Below are 21486 nucleotides of genomic sequence, written 5' to 3'. Positions count from 1 at the left end.
TCTCTTGTTTGCATGACGTCGCATTTCCAAACCATTTCATCTCTACTCTGCCCAACCGGTACTGACGTGCTCCCCAAACGGCGAACGCCACTTTCCCTTGCCGGTTTCAGAACCAGATGTCTCCCCTAACTTTTGTCCTCAACCAGCTTGGCCTGAAATGTTAGGAGAAAGCAGTAGAACACCATTGACCCGGGCTCTCTGCTCTGTGTTGTTTCGTTTTGAATTTTTTTGGTGAAAGCGAAGTTCCTCTCACAGCTCAAAAAAGAAAAACGAAGTTCCTCTGAATTGGTGCATAGTTTGGTTGGTACAGCATAGAAAGTTTCTTCCAGCATTGTCTCTTTGTGGCCACTGGCTTTCTTCAGACACACACACAAGTTTGATTTCTAGAAGGGTGCTGTAATCAGAAAGAAACTGGACGTTGAACACGGCTCGTCCTGGATCGCATCGCAGGAGGCCGGCCGGACTGATTGATTAAGCAACAGCTGTTTCGTATTTACATTATCTTCGCTTCGGATAGTGACGGTGAGTATACAAGTAACGTATCTTAGTGTACAGATGACGAAGAACAACTCAACCAAAAATTGGGTCTAATAAGGACGAGAACACAGTGTCTGTCAGACACTACATTGCTTCAGCCCTTTAGGTGTTTGATGGCCTCCTTTTAGCCAAACCTGCATAGGTAAATCAAGTGGTTGTTCTGTAAAAAAAGCTCCATCTTTTCTCCTCAGTAAAACACGAAAGTTAGAATGAGCTTACTCTAAATTTTCCCAAAATACGCTTACTTTAAGGCACTTTCAAATGCAGCAGATATCCTTGTCTAGTCTACCAGTGTGCAACTGAAGAGCACGGCTTAACCTTTTGTTCCTAAACTCTGCGGCGCGTTGCAGCTACGCGTTAATGGCTATGCGCGAGAATCTTATGTCCTCTTTGTCACCGAAAGCAGAGACGATAGGGTGTCGATGAACCCAACAACATGCCTGGATTGTTCGTGAGAATCATAATGCCTTCTGAGATGCAGAAAAAGATTCGGATTTTTCGTTGCGCAGGCGTGAAGGTTTGTGGAAGAAGATAGCTCGTGCGATTTGCAGGGCGGAAGGCAGAGAGAGGATTGGTTATGCTGGCACTTACCGCTTCAACGTCGATCCTGTACACGAGCATGCGCCGGCGCTCGCGGCAGCTGGCCCGGTACGCCGCTGCGAGGTGCGCGGCGGCGAGCGCCAGCGAGAGCAGGAGCATGGCCTCCGGGCCGGCGGCTACGGTCACGGCGCGCGCGTTCCCTCCCTGCAGCGCGGCTCGGGGTGGCAGCACGGCCGCGGCCTTGGCCAGCACGTAGGACACGGACCCCGCGGCGCACGCCACGACGACCCACAGGTACGCCGCGCCTCCCCCGAACACCACGTACGCACAGAGGACGAGGAGCGCGCGCGCAGCGGAGACGGCGGGCAGGTCGACGAGGGACGACCGGAAGTCGAACGCGCGCGCCTGGGCCAGGACCGCCGACGTGAACGAGCCATAAGCGAGACCGTCGCCGGCGCTGAGACTAGCGGAGAGGAGCGCCGGCGGGAGGGCGAGGTCGAGGAGCATGACGAGCGGCGGCGGCCCGCAGACAAGCAGCAGCGAGGCGAGCATGGCGGCGAGGAAGAAGGCCGTCTTGGCCCACCGCCACGGCCGCGCCCACATCCGCTCCCCGCCGCCGCCGTGCATGTGCTTGTGCACCAGCGGCAGCAGCTTCTTCTCCATCGCCGCCGAGCCAACTTGCCGGCCAGCGCAACGCCAAGTGGGTTCGGTTTGCGAGTTGTGATCAGGCAGTGGGATTGGGTGTCGGAGTCTTTTAAGCTAGGGAAGTGGATGCGGATTGCGGAGGCTGGCAGGTGATCTTTTTGCTTCGCCGCGTTGAGGCCGACGGACGGTTGAGAGGAACGTGGTGTTGTGCGAGCGGGGCGTCGCGAGGAGTTTGATTTGACAGAGCTAACCCGCACGCCCGCGACAGGGAAAAAAAATCTATGCAGCTGTGATGCAGGCATATATGCAGCTCTGATGCCCGCGCCCGCGACAAATGATGTCACTTAGTCCCTAACATGTTTTTTTTTATTTTTTTTTAGAACAGGCCCCTTTTTACTCTGTTTTCTTTGAAGATTTTTTTTATGGGGAGGTGTAGACCCGGAGATCAAACCTCGGACCAGCGGAGACGCTCCCTTCGTCTTGCCAGCGAGCCAAGCGCTCGTCTGTCCCTAATATGTTTCTCAAAGCATAGATGATATCTAAATAAAAAATTATCTTATATACTTATTATTTAATACATATATGTATATATGATTATTGTTGTGTGAATTTTATATATTACTTTGACATTCATATTAAGAAGATGTAATAGACATTCAAACTATGTTGCTGAGGAGTTATTTGTAGCACCATTGCATAGATTTTTTATTTTCCACAACAGCAACGGCCTTACCTTACTGGTCGCGCCACGTACTTGCCGGTTCGGCGGCGGGAGCTCGGAGGGTAAACGGGTGGGTAACTGCCTCGGAAAACACACGACTCCGATGAGGTTTTCACGTCCCAGCATGCGTAGGAACCGGAACCGGAACAGGTTTCCAGCTTCCGTCCTAGTTGGACTCGTTGTCGTGTCCAGGTCTTCGGATGAGAAAATTTGCCGCGGCACCTCTGTACAGCTGAAAATGGCAGATAGGAAAATTTGCCGCGGCACCTTTGTAGAGGTGAAAATCTGCAAAGTTTCATTCCGCTTCCACCGCATCAGTGCCTTTGTCCTTCTGGTACCCGGAAGAAGGCAGATTGGCCTGTGCAATCGCGGGCGCACACATGGCGGCCATTGGTGCCCCCGAGAGGAAAGGTTCAAGGCTCCAACCACATGGCGATGGCGGGCGCGTACGCGAGAAACCACCAGTCACATAGCCATCGGGTGCTCTTCTTCTTCTAGAGCTACACATCGATAGCCATCAGCCACGTGGAGGCACCCCGGTAACAGCTAACTGCCCGCAGCCAATTAATTATCCAGATGTTTGATAGGAGTCCGAGCATGATCAATCAGGCTGCTTTAAAAGAAAGAAGAAGCAAGTGCCGTTTTTTGTGTAGTAGAATCTGACAGCTAGTCGAGACTCGACTCGAGACGTTTTTAGTTTTAGGGCGATGCTAAATCTCAAACGTGTAAATATGTTGTTTTGTTTAGTAGATACAGCTCAACCGTCGAATCTGTATTTAATACGAGAGATGGTTTCTTCTTTCTTCGGCCCAAAGTGCATTGTTTTCTCCTTTATATTGATGGATCTCGCTTCCCCGCACCGTTCGCTACCATGCTAACTGCTCTGTTTTTATTGCCCTCGCGGCCAACCCCGCCCATCACCGGCGGCTACGGTGATGTCACCGTCAACTCGCCACACCACCACCCATCGCCGATCGGACCGCCTCCCTAAACATCTCTCTAAACCTGGTATCCGGTGAATCCATCCTAAATTTTAACCCTTCCCCCAACCTTGCGGTCACATATTCTTTTTTATATGTGTTCACACCGTCGGTTAAACATCTTGCGATTTTCAGCCACTGATCGTTAAAGAGTATGTTCCGCGGTTCTAGTTTGTGACGATCGGAGTTGGAGTTGTAGCTGGGTGCCTGGGTTTGGATTGTGTTTTGGACTGCTTAATGCGGCGATGGAACCGGTGATACGTACGTAGCCCTCGCTCTGGATAATTGGATACGTCGTGGAGATGCTAGCTAATTCCTCGGTCAGCAGATAGCTTGGCTTAACAAGGACGTATATCTGGCACACGGATAAACTATCATTCCCATCTTGTTTAGTACTCCATTGGTACAGATTTCGGATATGTGTGCCAGTGGCGGACGACTACTTCCTCCTAAGCTCCCCATTTTTTCTTTCTCCCTAGTATCTCTCTTTTCTCTCCATAAAGCACCTGTGAGTAAGAGCATATATAATAAGATGTTTAGTGGAGGTATATATGAATTTTTTTCTACAATAACATAAGTGCTTAGATAAAAAGTGATGTGCTTACTTAAATATCACTATTTATATTAGTGCTAACAAGATACTTAATTATATTTAACACCTTTAGTTTTTATTAGCATTGGAAACTATAATTTTTATATAGATGATTAACACTCTCTTTCCTTAAGCACTTAGCTACAAACAACTAGTATTGTTCATGCTTTAAGGGGGCTTAAGCCCCTTCAACCCCCTGTTGAATCCGCCGCTGGTGTGTGCCCGCTGGGTTCTACTTGCTGTTATGCGAGATCTCTGGTCGACCTCTCCATGGAGCTCTCAACGGGGGTTGCGTCGAGGTCCCGCCGGCGTCGCACACCTTCGAGGTTCTCCAGTCGTGACAGCACTGGATCTTCATGGCCTCCGTGATGGCGCCGGTTCTTCAGCTGCTGATATCAGATCTGGCTTGCAACGCTCACCTATAAGCTGCTCTGGCCGTGTCTGCGCAAGATCTGTGCGGCCTCCACCGTGGCGTGTTTTTGAACGTCGGCGCATGGACCCGGCGACGTGGCGTTGCTCGCACGACGGCCTGATTGTGTGGTGGCCCAGCTGCATAGCGGTTCGGCAATGCGCTACTGGAGGCGTAGCGGCCTGGCGGCACGGCCATTCACGCGCGCGCGGTGGCCTTGTACCCTGTTGGCACGGAGGCACGCGGCCGCCTGTTTCCGTGTGTTGCCGTTGGTTTCTTCGCGATGTCGTCGGATCCTTCACGTCGACGCGCTTGGGCGGCTTTCGGCACCGAGCTCCATCTCCCCATGCTTCGCCGTTACCGTCAGGGTGCTCGCCAGCAGCGTCGTGGCCAGCTACCTCGCTGGGCTCCTGCGTATATTTCTTGCCACCCTGAGGGATGGTCGCTTCTCGTTCTTGTTACTCTGTCGTTGATGGTCGGAGTTCTTAGCATTGTACGCTTGCCGTAGTTTGTCTTGACTGTGGCATAGATTGTGGTTCATCATGTCGTTGCTTCTGTTCTTCTCTCTCAAACTTCTTGTAATGGTGATCCTCCGTAGTGTTTAGGCTATTTTTGTGCCTGAAGCTTCAGTGTGCTAGCGGTAGTGGCAATGCTTCTCTCGTGTCTTCCTGGCAACGGTCTTTTGCTCCAATCGACTTCGTGGGTTCGGTAACATCGGGTGAAAGCTCTGTTTGACGTCTATCGATTATAGCACCGATGACATCCTCGGGTGTCGTTCCCTTCTTGAAGGCGGTGTTGTGGTGTTCTCGGTCAACCCTGGGAGATTCTCCGAGTGAAAACCCCTTCCAATGTTTCAAAATGGACAACAACGATGCCTTTGGTGTTGTGCCCTTTTTGGAGGCGTCGTCTAGGAGAATCCTTTCCTACAGTTTTGGGTGAGTGCTGGCTTTGGTATGGCTTTCATGTAACATCCCAAATTTTGGCCAATTCAAAATTCAAAAAAATTATTCAAACAAACTCCTTCAAGTCATTTCAAAACCATCTCAAATCTTTTCCAAAAACCTCAAAACCTCCCCCTTCCCTTGGGTCCAACTGTATTTTTTTTTCCTCCGGCCCATCTTCTCTTCTTCTCCCCTTTCCTCACCCAGCCAACCCGCTCCGGCCCGCCCGTTTTCCCTCCCTGGGCCGCCCCACTTCCTCCCCCTCCAGCCCATCTCCCCCTCTCTGTTCCTTCCCCGCGCAACACCAGCCCGGCTCGCGCGCACCTCCCCTCTTCTTCTTCCTCGCGGTGACCACACTCATGTAGTACGCGCGCGTGCGAAGAGCTCGCATGGCCGCGTACACGCGTGACCCCACCCTCTGCTTGCTCAATGCATGTGCCATATCCGTCGTGCCGTCCCTCTCCTTCCCCCTCAGCTCTAACTCGTCACATCCCATTTGTACCGGCGACGACCACACACGAGAAACCCAGCCGCCGGACACCGCCAGACGCTGTCGTGTCGTCTGCTCGCCCCGACCCGTTCTCCCTCCGTGCCAACACATCCGCGCACGCGCGTACGGAGTAGCCGGAGTTGGGCTGCTCAGCTACGGCTGCATTTACGCCGTTTGTACCAAAGCACGCCGAGTCGTCCTTGCCGCCATCCTCTCACCGGCAAGAATCCGCTCTTCCCCGCCTATAAAAGCCATGCCCAAGCTCCACTACACCTCACCGCGGTTCAATCTGAGCTCAAGGCAAGTCCTCCCTTTCCTCTCCGCCTCCCTCCACTGTCTCTGTTTCCCCTCTGGCCGCCGTTGGAATTAGCGTCGATCCTCCAGACAGAGCCGCCGTCGGCCAAATTGGCCTCACGGCGAGCTCCACCGAGCCACACCCTACATTCCCAGCTTCTCTGCCCAACTCCTCTGCCCCTCTCCCGAGCTATCACCGTGGCAGCCATGACCGCCGCGCCGCTTCTCGGTCGCCGGCCGTTGTGGGTGCCCCAATGACCAAATCGCGTACACAGGAAGTCTCCCTGCGCCGCGTACATACTTCCATAGCCCTCAAACCCAAGCCAAAGCGCCTCTCCGCGCTGTTCCCATGTCAATCGCCGTCGCCACCAACTCTGGTGTGTTGCTGGACCTGCTCGATCCATTTCCCTTTGACCATATTGAACCCAGTTTTATCAACACAACCCGTAGCAGCCGTTTCACTCCGATATAAGGCTTGCAGTGTTACTAGTTGGCATATTTTAAACTGTTGATCTAGTTATAACCTAATGTAGTCTTAGCCAACCATTTGTATTATCCTGAATGTTTAATCTTGGTAAACCTAGGATCTCGTCGTAGCCTAGGTGATTACCTTGTACTAGTGTGCTTAGGAATGATATTCTTTACTGTTACTTCAAGCTTAATCATATCTAGTTTTTTTGAAAGGTGTAAAACTTGTTGTTGGTGTTGTGTGGGTTATGGTCGCGCGATAAGGTCAATTCCTGAGTTCGGGTTAAAGCTGGGGCAAATCAGGGTTCCTTCGGGAATGCCTAGGGAGTCGAGGCGTTGTCGATGAGACAGGCTTCGGGAGGAGTGTTGCCTGCGTGGCAGGCTCCCTGAGGAGATGCTTGCCTTGGCTCGTTTAAGGACCGAGTTGATGTGATATCCTACCTAGTCTATACAGTATAACCACTCAACCCTGTATGGGCAGGGCTTAGTCAAAATCCCCCCAACTAGTCTACTACCGTCTGGAGGTAGGTGTGCTGCGGGGAACCATGGAGTAGGTGCAGGTGGTGCAGGCTTGGCAACCCAGTTGGAGGTCTGGCTAAAGGTCATGAACCCCTGGTTAGCTCCCGTAGGCGGTTAGTGTGATGATGTTGTGGTGGGTAATGGCTTTGTTGAGTCGCGCTTCCACGGCGGTGGAATGTTGTCGAACTCAACTTGTGGGTAAAGTGTACAACTCTACAGAGGTAAAACTATTTGAATAACCGTGTCCTCGGTCATGGACGAACTATGGTTTGGTCACAGCAACTAGCTGGGTTGCATGTGTTCTCCTTGTGAGGGAGTGGGCAAGGTATGCGCTGTTTCGGAATTTAGGTCCGACCGTGTGCCGTGGGTTGTCGTGGACGGGGCATCCAGCAACAATAAAATTTGGACAACCATATTTTATTACTGATGTCATTTTCATAAAACGCTTTACATAAATGAACCGTGCATGTGTACAACTTAGCTTTCTGCAAAAAAATCCAACCTTACATCTTATCCTTGTCATCCTCTCGTGCATATATTCGTACCCTTGCCGTAGGGTAAGAGTTGAGACTTGTTGAGTACTTTTGTACTCACCCTTGCTTGTACTTTCAGAGGATGATCTGAACTTCACCGAGGCAGGCGGTGAGGAAGATGAGTAGGCTTGGTCGCGTCCGCACCTGAGTTGCCTGTGGAGTGGCGTGATTCCCATGCTGCCTCTGTTGTGTATTATGTTGTTGTAGACCCTTATAATAATGCACTTAGGCTTAGTGTTGTATGTTTTATTAGGATGGTGGATTATGCTCACCGTCCCTCGAGTTGTACGGTATTGATATTACCTGTTGTAAGACTGTTATTTACCAGCGACTGATCCAGGGACTGGTATAATAATGGTTTTAAGCACTGGGGATCACCCGGGGCGCTTTAGGTGGTATCAGAGCCATACTTGGCTGTAGGATGAGACCGTAGGCATGGACGTGTTATTTTTGTAAAAACTAAGTTGCAAAAAGTTCTCTTTTCCCTTCCCTTCCTTTGAAAAAGCTCTTTAACCAACGCAGACCCCCCTCCTCTCTGCAGATGGAAGAGCTAGGCTGGGTAACCGAGTACTGCTCGGATACTCCCGATTTTCCCAAGGTGTTGTACGCTACCATGGCTAGGTTGGGAATCATGGAGCACCCGGAGTATGTTGGCCGAGAGTACGAGGAGTGTGCCACTGAGCGCGACGAAGTCACCATCCACATCGGAGCAAGTGAATACTACCCCGACAAAAAGCCTTGGAGTGTGTCCACCACGGGATTCCAATTCGCGGACACCTATCAAGTTGTTGCCCGCAAGGCCTTGCGTTACCTCTGCCAGATGTATGAGAGGCCCGTCGGACGCACCTCCCTAAGGTTCTTTCCCCCAATGGAGAAGAATCGCCCCACCTGGATGTCCCAGATGAAGACCTTGGAGGGTCTGGGTATGCGGTTGAGTGACCCGACTATGGTGGCCATGACTCGCTACCTGCTGGCCCTGGACGAACTATATGACCAGCAGGCAGCTGAGTTAAGGAAGTGCCTCCGCCGAGCCGAAGAAGACGAAACCCGTGTGAGATCCCTGCGCGTTCAGCTCGCAGAAGCAAAAGCCCAGACCGCAGAAGCCGAGAGCCACATCGTTGCAACCGAAGAGGCGGTAAAGGCCACCAAGGACCTCCACAACAAGCGATCAGTGAGGCCTACCTCACTGGTCGTGCAAGAAGCAAGGTCCTACACCTTCCTGGCCAAGAAGGACGCCTAGTGCTCAAAGGAATCGTAGTCTGCCCCATGGGAAGCCTCAAGAGGAAATTCTCAGAGAACATCCCAGCACCGCCACCACCCACACCTCGTGAAGCCATGGAGGAAGAAGAAGAACCCCTCCCACTGACTCAGAAGTCCCCCAGCACAACGGAAGATGAAGAGTACACTCCCCTCACTCCACCAGAAGACTCTCTTCCCATAGAGAGTGAAAATGTCACCGGCCCCGCAGAAGACTAGAGGCTCCAGAAGCAAGGGAACAAAGCATCACGATCTGATCTTAGTTTGTGTCGCGCTTGTGTACCCCCCCCCCTTATGTATTATGAAGTAGTCACGTGTAGTCCTGCGAAGCGTTGTAACCCTTCCTTTGTGGTTGGCTCGGTCCATCGGATGGGAGAAATGCGTGCACAGAGGAGCAGGAGCCCTTCTGGTGCTGGACGACACGAAGACAATGGCGGATCAATAGGATCAACCGCGAGAACCTAGCTACAGGTCGCGCAGCCTCCGGCAGAGATCATGAAGATCGATCTCCATGGGGATGACGTGGTGGAAGCGGAAGCGGAAGCGATGGGTTTAGGGCTATGACTAAAACCTAAACTGATACCATACGAGAGGAATAGAATTGGTTGAATATTGTGTGTATTGCATTGAGCCTCGATGACGGAATATATAGAGTACAGATGACTTGGATATCAAACAACCGCAGAGATATGGAATCTAATTCTATCCTACCATAACAACTAGATCCTTATGTATCTTATACCATATACTCTAATGGAGATCATGAAAAAAATGTTATGTGAAATTGGATGAACACTCTAGTAGGAAGGTACAATTACACAAATGCTATAAACGTCGTCGTTCGAGTGCGCGCCCACGGCAGGGAGGGATGATACCTATGGCAAGGTAGGAGGCGATGATGGAGAAGATGTAGCAGTAGTAGAGCTACCGCAATGTTTGGCACACCAACATCACCAACGCTGTCACAACGAACCTCCCATGTGTGTATGTTTCGTATCTTTCTCCTTGTGTCTGGATGATCTTGGGCTGTTGATTTCCTGTGATCGAGAACGTGATGCAAAGTTGGAAATTTCACTTAAGGGAAGTGAAAAGATCTGGAGCCAAATATACTTGGACTAATAAACAACTCTCTCCAATAATGGTGAACCTTGATAGGTTTCTTATCTCTAGTGATTGGGAGCAACATTTCCCCTTATGTCATGCATGGAGCCTGACTAGGGTTGGCTCAGACCACAATCTTATTTGTTTTGATTTAGAGGAGGCTGGGATGCAGAGGTGCAAATATTTCTCCTTTGAGAGACAGTGGCTCTTAGATGACAATTTCAAGGATCTTGTTCAGCAAAGGTAGCTAGAGAAGAAAGCAAGAAGGCATGATAATGGCTACTCTATGGATAAATGGCATGGTAGCCTATGTGATATTAGGCAATTTATGAGACGTTAGTATAGACAACATATGGAGGAGCAGATAAAAACAAACATGAGATGCTGGGATAGCTTGATAGGCTTGATGGTAAGACAAACTCAAAGGGACTAGCTATGGAGGAATGGGAGCTTAGATACAATTTAGAAAAAAAAAACATTGAGACAATTCTTTTCGTGGAGGAAATTCACTGGAAACAGAAAGGTGGAAAGACCTTGATCAAAGAGGGTGACAACAACACAAGATTCTTTCATTTGCTGGCCAATGGGAGAAGGAGAAAGAATCTTATCCTGTCTATGGAAACTGAGCAAGGTCAAATCAGCTCTCAGGATGAAATCAGGGTTCACATCTATGACTTCTACAAGAAACTCTTTGGTTCTGATGCTAGAGAGGGGCTAAGGTTTCATGAATCCTTCTAGAACAACCCTAAAAGACTGACAACTGAGGCCACAGACATCTTGGTTTAGCCCTTCTCTACTCAAGAAATTGAGGAGGCCTTCAAGAGCATGAAAGAGGACTCTGCCCCTGGCCCAAATGGTTTCACTGCTATCTTCTTTAAGGTCTTCTAGACTGGATCAAGGAGGACATCTTTGACATGTTCAATGACCTTCATGAAGGAAGGCTGGATCTGAAAAGAATCAATTATGGTGTTATAACTCTGATCCCTAAGGTCAAAGAGGCCAACACCATTAAAGCAATACAGGCCTACACGTCTACTCAATATAGACTACAAGGGCTTCACCATGGTCCTCAACAATAGATTGACACCAGTAGCAAAGGAGGTTATTGGACCAAGCCAAACTGCTTTCATTAAGGGTAGGAACATTTTGGAGGGAGTGGTGATCCTCCATGAAGTTATACATGAATTAAGAAGAAAAAGGTAGCAAGGGATGTTGGTGAAAAATGACTTCGAAAAGGGGGGTAGAGTCTGCATTAATATCAATGGCCAGAGGGGAGCATACTTTAGAACTTACAAGGGTTTGAGACAGGAGAACCCCCTATCACCTTTACTTTTCAACATTGCAGCTGATATCCTGGATGTTCTGATAAATAAAGCTTCAGACAAGGGCCTGCTCAAAGGGGTTGTTGACCATCTGATTCCAGGTGGGATCAACCACATCCAATATGCTGATGACACAATCTTGATGATTGATGGTTTTGAAAACTCTATTCTTAATCTTAAAATCATCTTGTACTGCTTTGAATGGCTCTCCGGACTTAAGATTACTTTCCACAAAAGCGAGGTTTTGCTTTTGGAATGAATCAGGATGAGCCGGAAAGGGTGTCAAACATGCTCAACTGCAAGTTGGGTCAGCTCACTTTGAAATACTTGGGTATTTCTATCTCATACCACCATTAGAGAGCTAGTGCCTCAAATGAGATTCTAACAAAGATGATCAAAAGGCTATACCCATGGAAGGGCAAAAACTTGACCTATGGAGGCAGGTCAACCTTGATAAACTCTTGCATAAATAGCTTACTTATGTACACCATATGATTCTATCTCCTTCCTAAGGGGGTACATAGGAAAATGGACACAGTTAGGTCAAGATTTTTCTGGAGAGGGGCAGAAGATGTGAACATATATCATATGGCAAAATGGGTAGCCATATCCATACCTAAAAAGTATGGGGGGCTTGGTATCCTAAACACTCAGATAATGAATGAATGTTTGCTGGTCAAATGGATCTGGAAGTTTGTTTCTGGCTCTGAGAACATCTGATATAAGTTGCTCAAGGCCAAATATATGTCAGATGGCAACTTTTTTCACATCCAGACAAAGAGGTGCTTCTCAGTTTTGGAAAAGCTTGCATAAGGTCAAACACCTATTTCAATGCGGTGTTGTTTATACAGTTAATAATGGCAATAAGGTTTCCTTCTGGAGAAATGTGTGGTTAGGAGAGACTCCTTTAAAAACACAATCCTGCCTTGTTTGACATGTGTGCTGACCCATATGTTATTATCTCTGATTGTTGGGGCCACAACGAGTGGGAGGATCAATTTAAAAGGAGTCTAACCACAAGTGACAGGCTCCAATGGGAGGAGCTGTCATGCAAGATGCAGGATATCCATTTGAATGATAATGAGGATGATGTGGCTTGGGCTCTAGATAAATCAATGAGATTTACTACCAAGTCTTTATACAAGTTCCTGACTTTTGAGGGGGTGTTTTGTAGAGACTGAAGGAGAGGGGGATCCCGTGCTTGTTTTGAGTGCGGTGATATCACTCACTTCAAGGTGGACTGCCCCAAACTCAAGAAAAGGTAGGACAACGACCACGACTACAATAGGCACAAGAAGAAGAACAGGAAGCCCTTCTTTAAGAAGAACCGCGATAAGATGGCCAAGAAGGCGGCTTTTAGGATGTTCGTGGTAGCTCTCAGCAACATCGACATCTCATCAAATGAGGAGGAGAGTTCAGAGGAGGAGGAACCGCAAGTGAAGAAATAAGAAAAATACCAAGTAATTCACAAGCCTATGCTTCATGGCGGACAACGACAACATCAGCGACCCCGAGCTTAATCCCTCTGATGTATTACCTTCCTACGATCAGCTTTTCATCTAAGTTTATACCTTGAATGATGCTCTTGTTAGCCAAGATAGGTTACTTAAAAAAGATGTGTGTGAGTTGAAGGAGCTTAGGTCTAAGTATGAGTCTGTTTTTTCTGAGTTTGAGTTGCTTAGGTCTAGGACTAAGGTTCAGGATGAGGATTGTGAGAGTTACTTGGTTATCATGAGTGAACTAACCGAGCTTCAAACTGTGCATTCTCAAGTCGCTAGTTGGCTTGAGACTGCCAAGAAGAAGCTTTTTGAGGACGAGTCTAGACCTACTCTCTTATGCGCTTGCAAGAATTGTCCTTTCCTTTGAAAGGATGCTGAAGTGAAAGACAAGCACATAAATAAGTTAGAGTCTAGATTAGAGAGTGCTGAGAGTTCTACGGATGTGCAGCCTAAGCGTCCCACGTACATGATCCTTAAGGACAAGCTCAGCTGAGTTAGAGAGTAAGTTGAAAAGCTCATGGTAGAGAATGAGTACCTTCTTTCCCTTGTAGAGAAGTGCTCAGAAGGCTAGGGCAAAATGGATTTAATCTTGGTCAATACAAAGATGTGTGCTGATAAGGCTAAGTTAGTTTTGGGTTTGGATTTTGAGAGAGTTGCTTACACCAGTTCTGGCAAGACTATATTCATCCCACCACTACCCAAGAGTTAGAGAAAGCCAGGATCAATGCCTCACAATCTATGCCAGAAAAGAACAAGCCTACACCTCAACCTACAAAGAAGAAACTTACACTCAAGAGAGCTTCACAGCCTCAGATGAGTGTATATGTGAGAGAGCCTAAAGTGACTGGCAGTTGGGTCCCGAGAGATGCTATAACTGCACCTACTGCTAGAGAGAGGGTTACCCTGTTGGGTTTTGCTTTCGCTGTAGGAAAGATGAGAGGCGTGAGTGAGAGTAGAGTACCCGGGACATGTATCACCCCTCTATTGGCATACATAAGCCTTTTCCCCGCTCCTACCCATAAGTCTCTAGCATTTTTTAGTCTTTTCCTAGAGGCGTTGCTCGGTGTGGATTCTACCATGACTTATATGGTTTTGGTCCACGTTTAAGAGGATTTGAGTCTCAGCGCTTAGGCGGACCATGTTTTTCTCATCGTGGTACTTGCCCCAGCGTGTTGTTGTTAAGTTGCATGCACCTACTATTTCTATTTCAGGGCAGATGACTCAGTACTAGATTCTTAGGAGGTTTTTTATTGAGAAACCAAGTTGAAATGTATCTTGGTTTATATGTGATAAGTGATTGACAAGGTTGTCGATTTGATTTGTCAAGTTTTGGATTGCTTGAGCTTGGTTTGAGCATTTTGATTATGGACTAACCGGAGTTGGAGTTGAAGAAATGTGTTTACTTGTCTCATGGTGCGCAGGTGATGGATGTAACTTGGTAGTCGCTGGCGGGTATCAGGGCTAAGCAGGCTCTTGGTACCAGACGATCAAGGAGGCCAGCTGGAGTCAAGGATGATCATAGCTGTACACGTGGAGATCAAGTAAAGCATGAAGCAGGGATAAAGGCGACGTGTTGATAAAGTCAAGCAAAAGGGATACCGGTACAAGTGACAAGATGGCCCGAGGTATCGAGAGTGGGAGAGACTTGTTGGCGATCAGGATTGCAAGACAAAGTACACGTGTCGATATCAGAGCGCTTGCTTAAGGTGTAAGCAAGTGGCGAGTCACACTTTGAGAAGTGCGCAGAAGGTTTCACGGTTGGGCCCCAAAACCGTGAGAGGATTGGAGGAATATGTGGCACTATCGCGAAGTTTGCGTCGAGACGAAACTAAGTCATGAAGGCGTCGTAGCCGTTTAATGGATGGAGCAAGAAATGAACCAAAATAACCTCAGTGATAAGTAGAAGTTTACTACAAGAGAGCGGTATTTTGTTAACAAGTTAAAAAATTTAGGTGTCAAATTTTTTAGACTTATAAATAGAGGGGTAGAGTTATGGGATAATTTGAACTAGCAACTTGAGCCCCGTGTACCACACATTTGAGAGTCTAATGCTAGGGTTTTAGAGTAGAGGAGGATGAGTACTCAGCCTATGTAATATGTGAGAGTTTTTTAAAGAGAAATTCTTATAATCCAACTAAACTAGGGCTGAACTCTTTGAGTAATAAAATTTATGTTTTTGCATATGTTTGAATTCTCCTTTTTCTAGTGTTTTTCTTTTTTTGTTATTATTTTCTTGTTAATTTTCGTTTTTACCTTTAAGCTGTGATTTTTTAACCTTAGAAAATTGTTCTTCTTGTTACTGGAGACATAAATATTAATATACTTATGTATTTGAGAGGATCTTAAATCCTATTGTCTCTATTAACTTGGATAGTTACTTATTTCGGTGACTGTATTTTTGTTTTATTCTTCATTTAAGTTTCAAACTTTAATGCTCAAAGACATATAGAATGGTCTTAATAGAGCATATAATTCATATTACATCTGTGAAGTTATGTTGTATTAAAACTTTCTTTATTATTTTATCTCTCTAAAATTTATACTTTTGTTTTTATATTTTAAGAGCGTTAGATCAATAATAAGTAGGACATCTATTTTATAAAATATTTATAATACGTCTATTCACCTCTTTTAATCACCTTTCTTGCTGCTTTTGCAGTTCAGTCGCTTCGACCAGGTTCTTGCTGCAAGACGAGTTCAACATCCAGACAACTCAGTGCGAAAGCTGCATCATCGTACTGCCCACTTTGTCTACCGATTACCCAATTCAACAACACCTGTCTCGGAATCTGAGGACTTAAACTGCTCTCCGAATCGCTGCAGAGCTTCATGTTTCTCCTCCAGCAACTCGCCTGCATCTGCTCGCTAGTCGCGTGCATCTTGGGCAACAGCCAGCTTTCAGAGGCTGCGCATGTCATCTCCTGCATGTCTGATATGGTCTACTGGACGTAAGGCCCTCTCCCAAGTTCTTTTTTTTTGGAAATTCTCCTATCTAAGATTACTTTCTCTGTGTGTAGGGTTTGCTCATGTATGCAGGTAATTGCACATTCACTTTCATGTCGACTCAGGTAATCCCATTCTTTAACACCTGCAGTCATCTGATGGCATTGCGATGCAACTTCAGACACAGCACAAGGTGGAGCTAGACAAGAGGGACGGCAATTTCGTCACAATGTCAGTGCCTCCGATGCAGTATATGTCGCGCTTTGATCAGCCGTTCCCGCCTCAGGTTCGATATGGATATAGGTAGCCTTATGGAGGCTATGAACCAACCATACAGATCCTGCATTCCTGCTCAATGTTGTTCTGATGTTCACTGGGTCGTGCTTACTGCTTACCCTCCATCTGGTTACTGTGGTTGTGTGGCAATTGAAGAACGAGGAGCAGCTAGCTATATAGTTATGCCTATGATACCATTGGGAACATGTACACTGTCTCCTGTTTATTTTGGTGATTTTTCAGGTTTTGGATTGAGTTTGACATTCTTCGTGGGAAATAAAATGAGGCAATGCGTGCATTTGTAGTTCTCCAAATTAAAATTGCTTGTTTGTTTATTTGTCGTAGTTTTAATGCTGTTGCAAATGTGAAGTAGGTGCCCCCAGACCTGTATTTTCAGCAAATGCGGAGTATTGGGGTGCAATCCATCTTACTCAGTTACCACAATTTTGAGACTGAATTTGAAACTAAATGCAAGTTTGTGGGAACAAATCAAAACAAAAAAAAACTCTGCAATTTCTGAGGTCAAATGATCACAAACGTTCATCTCGGCCAGTGCTCCATCTAATGGAGGATGAAAATGTTGCATCTTCTCTGAGATGAAGCCGGCACAACAACATAGGTTGACTATTTATCAGCACAGAATAATTTTACTTCTTCAGCAAAACCAAATATTTTCGAGACCTTCTCGGCCGGCATGTTCACCTTGTTGTATTGCCCTGCAACTAAAGTATGCCACATTCTCCCCAATCTAAAAGGACGAAGAATGTTATAACATTGCGATCAGAGGACATAGTTGCAATCAGGGATTTCAATTTTGTTTTACAATTTTTTTCGTTCATTGGGGAAAAGACCAAAATTTACAAAATTTTGGTGATTTTTCATCCTCTGCTATGTGAGTTTCATATGTTAGTGAAAGAAAATTTCGAAATTAGATATTTCATTTTTCCTCCAAAATTTCCGAAAATTCAGCAAAATTTTAATCCCTAGTTACAATATCTAGTCAGCCGTACCTGCAATAACGGATAGAATAACAGAGTACAGCTCAGTTTCATGCCCGCACGTATGCCTGGGGCACCGTACAATCTCCACGATCGCCGGTGTGCGCGCACGTCGTCGCGCCAACTCGTGAACAATATTCCTCTCCAATCATCACCGACTACACTCTCATTGATCCGACGCACGCTATAAATACACTCGCTGATGCATTGCTCTGCAGAGCTCAAAGCAAAAACACCACAAACAAAGCCAAACCAGAGCAATGGCTTCTCCATCCACCGCCGCTTTTGCCCTCGTCGTCTCACTGGTCAGCATGGCCACCAGCGCGAACGCGAGGTTCACGGCGATGCAGTGGACTCCGGCGCACGCCACGTTCTACGGCGACGAGACCGCGGCGGAGACCATGGGTACGTTGCATTGGCAGTTTGGCACTGCCGAGCTAGCTGCCACGCTCGTTTCTTCCTGGCACTTGGGATTCGCTTACGAGTGCTGGGACGTTTTCCGCAGGTGGCGCGTGCGGGTACGGCAACCTGTACGCAACCGGGTACGGCACGGACACGGCGGCGCTGAGCACGACGCTGTTCCGGGACGGGTACGGGTGCGGGACGTGCTACCAGATGCGGTGCACGGGCTCGCCCTCGTGCTACAGGGGCTCGCCGGTGATCACGGTGACGGCGACCAACCTGTGCCCGCCCAACTGGGCGCAAGACTCCAACAACGGCGGCTGGTGCAACCCTCCCCGCACCCACTTCGACCTCTCCAAGCCCGCCTTCATGAAGATGGCCTACTGGCGCGCCGGCATCGTCCCCGTCATGTACCGCAGGTAAGCCGCCACCGCCGCCGGCGTGCTCGCTCCTGTTCTGTCCACCCGTTGATTTGCCATTTTGGACAATATATATAACCAGTTCGCGTGCGTGTCAATTGCAGGGTGCCGTGCGCGAGGAGAGGCGGGCTGCGGTTCGCGCTACAGGGGAACGCATACTGGCTGCTAGCGTACGTGATGAACGTGGCCGGCGCCGGCGACGTTGGGGAGATGTGGGTGAAGCGCGGCAGTAGCACGGGGTGGATACGCATGAGCCACAACTGGGGCGCCGCGTACCAGGCCTTCGCGCAGCTCGGCGGCCAGGCGCTCACCTTCAAGCTCACCTCCTACACCACCCGGCAGACCATCGTCGCCACCAACGTCGCGCCGACGAGCTGGTGCCTCGGGCTCACGTACCAGGCTCGCGTGAACTTCTCCTGAGAGGCGAGCAGAAGTTGCGGGAGCCATGATACCGAGAAGGCTCTGCTCTGCTCTGCTGTTTATTGTTTTCCTACTGTTTTCGTAGCTTCGTTTCAGTATCAGAGTTTGGACCGTGTTGCGCGTTGCCCCCATCCATGAGGAACAGTGGGCTTGACGCGAGCATTGTTGATGTAAAATGTGCATTACATTCAAATACAAGACGAAAATTTACAGTCAAAATCTCCCTAAAACACTCGTCATGGATGGACACGAATGATAACCGCGTGAATTTCCAAGGGATGAAAGTAATTTACAGCGAAATGACTCGCCTTACTTCTACGGACAAGTAGAGCAGGATAACCAATATGCTCATGGAGAGTCAGAACTCATAAACCAAAGGCCAAAGCATTACTGTCGACGAATCCGTCGATCGAACCTGCATACGGTTGCAAATCGCTCAACCTTCTTCAACAACTGTAAAGTTCGATGCAATCAGAGATGACTGCATCCATTTCACACAAAAACGATTGGCAGGATGAACCATGAAATCGTAGGTGCCCGGCGGAGGACACTTCCACTACACTAATGCATTTGCAAATGGCAACATCAAGCAGAGGCCTAAAGGTAGAGCCAGTATGTAACTCCCAAGCAGATATATTCTTTAATAACACACAAAAGCAGTTATATTGAAAAAGAAAGTTAAGTTGAATGTCTCAAAATATCAGTCACTCCACCACTTACAGCGGTTAAGGAACCGATTTTTGTGAAGCCAATGCTAGATCCACACATCACAATAGGCTCAAGTTTACACTGGGCAGTTCTCCAGAGATCTTATATCTTGTCAAATCCATATTCAGATGCATAATTTAAGATGTCACAACTACTATGCGGATGTGCAGGATGGATCATGAATCTCTAGTATGCCAACATCCTCAGACCAGAGCAGGATACTGCTTGGCCTGCAGACGAACACGTCTCTTATATTCAGCTGGATCCTGCATTTTTTTTTAAAAAAAAATGATGAATGACATGAAGAAAATAAATAATAGCAGAATCTTGTTCATTTTTTCTTTCTAACCTGGATGAAAAGGTGGTAGCCATCAGTCTGAGCAGGATCAGCTGGATTAGGCTGATCAAGCAAGTCTTGTATTCCAACTAGAATCTGCTTAACAGTGATAGCAGGCCTCCAACCCTGACATTGCACACAATGAGAACTGAAAATTCTGAATCGAGCTTAGCGCTAAACAAAACCTATTGAATAGCATGAACGCTTACACTATCCTCGTTGAGAATTGAGAGGCAGACTGTTCCTGAAGGATAGACATTTGGGTGGAAAAAACCCTGTGGGAACTTGCACTTGGGGGGTTTGCTAGGGTAGTCCTCACTGAAATGAAGGGTAAGAGGGTAGTACCCACCTTCCCAATCAGTCTGCATAAAAGCAAGGGAGCAGTTAAAACCCCACCCATAATAATACAGGAGGCAAATACTCGTTACAGGATCCAGTTGGAAGGAAAAAATGGAAGGAAAACTAGAAAAAACAACAAAGTATGCAGGGTTAGAGAGCACGATCACACATCATTTGAAATATTGGACCTGAATAAATTCCAGAATGTTGGGAAGTATCACAAAAAAGTCAAGGTGCCTAACAAAGTACAATAAATGTAGATCAATGTTTCAGGGTGGTTTACAAACAGTAAAGAGAAATACAGGCTACAAAATATGAAGAAACAAACAACATTTCACCAGGAACATGCTATGCAAGATTTTTACAGAAATGGAAAATGATACGAAACAGCATGCTAATATGACGACATACTGGTGGTGGTGGCATATAATCTTAATTCCTAAAACATACCGGTCCAGCCATTGTCATAAATTACCAGAAGAAAAAAACATATTACTTATGCACCCCTTCCTCAATCCCAATGATTTTATAACTTTTTAACATGGGTAAAGCATCCAAGCAGCTCCGCCAGACGTCTAGTCACTGGGAAACAACTTTTAAGTTGTGACCTGATACTTCCAGAAGGTATTAGAACTCCTAAAGGCAACTCATATGCGAAAAACCGCCTATCCTTATGTGCAGGGTATGGTGAAAGCATACCTCAAGTCCTAGTTACTTTCCTATATTGCAGTCAATCAAGAAGTGGAGCACATAGTTCACGATATCCAAATGCCAAGCGAATTGATAATTACAATCCACCAATAATAAAATACCAATGACCATGTGTTTGCCAAATAAACTAAACTAAACTAAAATCTATCATAGAACAGAACTGCAAAAGGGCGCACGCATCGCAGCACCACTCCAGCCTACATAGTAATCTAGTACACAGCAGAGCCGCAAACCTAAATTTCCCTACACGCATGATCCAATCGAACAGAATTACCAACAGACCTCATATTTGCCCAACGAATCGAACAGGATCGAATCGAACGGAACCGGTGCTTACCCCCTGCTTTCCGGGGATGGTGCAGTTCCAGGCCATGAGGTTCACCGACCCGTCGGCCAGCGTCTCCGGCCTAGCCACGAACCCCTGCAGAAAAGCAAGAGGATCAGATCGAGACTCGAATCGGGCGGCAGCGGCACGAAGCAAAAAAGAAAAAGGAGAAAGAACCGAACGGCAGGCACGGACGTGGGGGTGGTTTTTGCGCCAGGCCTTGCGCTCCTCCGCGAGGCGGCCGCGCGCGATCCCTCCCGACATGGCGGCGGTGGCGGCTTGCTGCTCTCCTCGCTCCCGTCGTCGGAGGGTTTGGGTTCGGGAGGAGACCTCGAAGACGAACTTGCCTCTTCCTTTACTTTCCCCTTTTTATTTGTTATACCTTTTTATTTTATTTGTCCTTTCAGAATAGTTAGGTAGTGTTTGGTTTCTTGAATAAATTTTTTGATAACTTCTATTAATTCATTATAGATTGTTCAATACAGATAAAATACCAGATAAACTCCGACATCTCATCAATCCACACACCGTCGACATCATGTATTGCAGACTTAATAAGAGCATCTCCAACCAAGCCCTCATATTTGACCCCCTATTCCTCTTACTTAGGGGTTCCTCATCCAGATTTCATCCCCTATTTCTCAACGTGTTTCAACCAACTCCTCATATTTGACCCTCTATATTCGAATCATCTCTATTTTATTAATATCCGGTAACTCTCTCTCTCCTCTCTCTCTCCCCTCTCTTCCTATCTCTCTCT

General features: G+C 47.4%; 4 protein-coding genes across 5 annotated transcripts; 2 read left to right on the top strand and 2 right to left on the bottom strand.

Annotated features, from left to right (window-relative positions):
• Positions 1-418: 418 nt before the first annotated feature.
• On the bottom strand, positions 419-1969 carry LOC133902983 (uncharacterized). Of its 2 annotated transcripts, none has more exons than XR_009907173.1 (2): positions 783-1969; positions 419-671 (listed from the first exon to the last, which is right to left on the bottom strand). XR_009907173.1 is itself a non-coding variant. In XM_062344313.1 (2 exons), exons 1-2 carry the CDS (start codon positions 1738-1740, stop codon positions 615-617), a joined length of 669 nt encoding a protein of 222 aa, XP_062200297.1. In that variant the 5' UTR covers positions 1741-1969; the 3' UTR covers positions 419-614. The 2 variants fall into 2 exon arrangements, 1 of the variants encoding a protein (XP_062200297.1); XM_062344313.1 differs by having other exon boundaries at positions 1129-1969.
• Positions 1970-12686: 10717 nt separating this feature from the next.
• LOC133904018 (uncharacterized) lies at positions 12687-16322 on the top strand. The gene is made up of 6 exons (XM_062345506.1): positions 12687-12762; positions 15435-15583; positions 15672-15796; positions 15866-15884; positions 15973-16077; positions 16311-16322. The coding sequence occupies exons 1-6, from the start codon at positions 12687-12689 to the stop codon at positions 16320-16322; spliced, it is 486 nt and encodes a 161-aa protein (XP_062201490.1).
• Positions 16323-17296: 974 nt separating this feature from the next.
• Positions 17297-18607, top strand: LOC133903873 (putative expansin-A30). The gene is made up of 3 exons (XM_062345346.1): positions 17297-17470; positions 17571-17886; positions 17991-18607. Exons 1-3 carry the CDS (start codon positions 17326-17328, stop codon positions 18304-18306), a joined length of 777 nt encoding a protein of 258 aa, XP_062201330.1. The 5' UTR covers positions 17297-17325; the 3' UTR covers positions 18307-18607.
• A 316-nt stretch (positions 18608-18923) lies between these two features.
• Positions 18924-21111, bottom strand: LOC133903945 (SUMO-conjugating enzyme SCE1-like). Its single transcript, XM_062345442.1, has 5 exons — positions 20922-21111; positions 20739-20822; positions 19561-19713; positions 19364-19477; positions 18924-19280 (listed from the first exon to the last, which is right to left on the bottom strand). Exons 1-5 carry the CDS (start codon positions 20988-20990, stop codon positions 19218-19220), a joined length of 483 nt encoding a protein of 160 aa, XP_062201426.1. The 5' UTR covers positions 20991-21111; the 3' UTR covers positions 18924-19217.
• Between the last annotated feature and the right edge of the window lie 375 nt (positions 21112-21486).

This window comes from Phragmites australis, chromosome 21 (genome assembly GCF_958298935.1).
Source record: "Phragmites australis chromosome 21, lpPhrAust1.1, whole genome shotgun sequence".
NCBI classification, from domain to species: Eukaryota; Viridiplantae; Streptophyta; class Magnoliopsida; order Poales; family Poaceae; genus Phragmites; species Phragmites australis.
Note: the sequence above shows the minus strand (reverse complement) of the source record. Positions and strands in the feature narration are given on the sequence as shown.

Excerpts from the sequence above, each read along its gene's own strand:
- LOC133903873 (XM_062345346.1), top strand. The coding sequence starts at position 17,326 with ATGGCTTCTCCATCCACCGCCGCTTTTGCCCTCGTCGTCTCACTGGTC. Across the intron at positions 17,471-17,570 it reads GACCGCGGCGGAGACCATGG|GTGGCGCGTGCGGGTACGGC; the intron begins GTACGTTGCATT and ends CGTTTTCCGCAG. Across the intron at positions 17,887-17,990 it reads GTCCCCGTCATGTACCGCAG|GGTGCCGTGCGCGAGGAGAG; the intron begins GTAAGCCGCCAC and ends TGTCAATTGCAG.
- LOC133902983 (XM_062344313.1), bottom strand. The coding sequence starts at position 1,740 with ATGGAGAAGAAGCTGCTGCCGCTGGTGCACAAGCACATGCACGGCGGC. Across the intron at positions 672-1,128 it reads ACAGGATCGACGTTGAAGCG|GTTTGGCTAAAAGGAGGCCA; the intron begins GTAAGTGCCAGC and ends TTACCTATGCAG.
- LOC133904018 (XM_062345506.1), top strand. The coding sequence starts at position 12,687 with ATGGCCAAGAAGGCGGCTTTTAGGATGTTCGTGGTAGCTCTCAGCAAC. Across the intron at positions 12,763-15,434 it reads CTCATCAAATGAGGAGGAGA|GACATCTATTTTATAAAATA; the intron begins GTTCAGAGGAGG and ends AATAATAAGTAG. Across the intron at positions 15,584-15,671 it reads AGTGCGAAAGCTGCATCATC|AGCTTCATGTTTCTCCTCCA; the intron begins GTACTGCCCACT and ends GAATCGCTGCAG.
- LOC133903945 (XM_062345442.1), bottom strand. The coding sequence starts at position 20,990 with ATGTCGGGAGGGATCGCGCGCGGCCGCCTCGCGGAGGAGCGCAAGGCC. Across the intron at positions 20,823-20,921 it reads GGCGCAAAAACCACCCCCAC|GGGTTCGTGGCTAGGCCGGA; the intron begins GTCCGTGCCTGC and ends GCTTTTCTGCAG. Across the intron at positions 19,478-19,560 it reads CAATTCTCAACGAGGATAGT|GGTTGGAGGCCTGCTATCAC; the intron begins GTAAGCGTTCAT and ends GTGCAATGTCAG.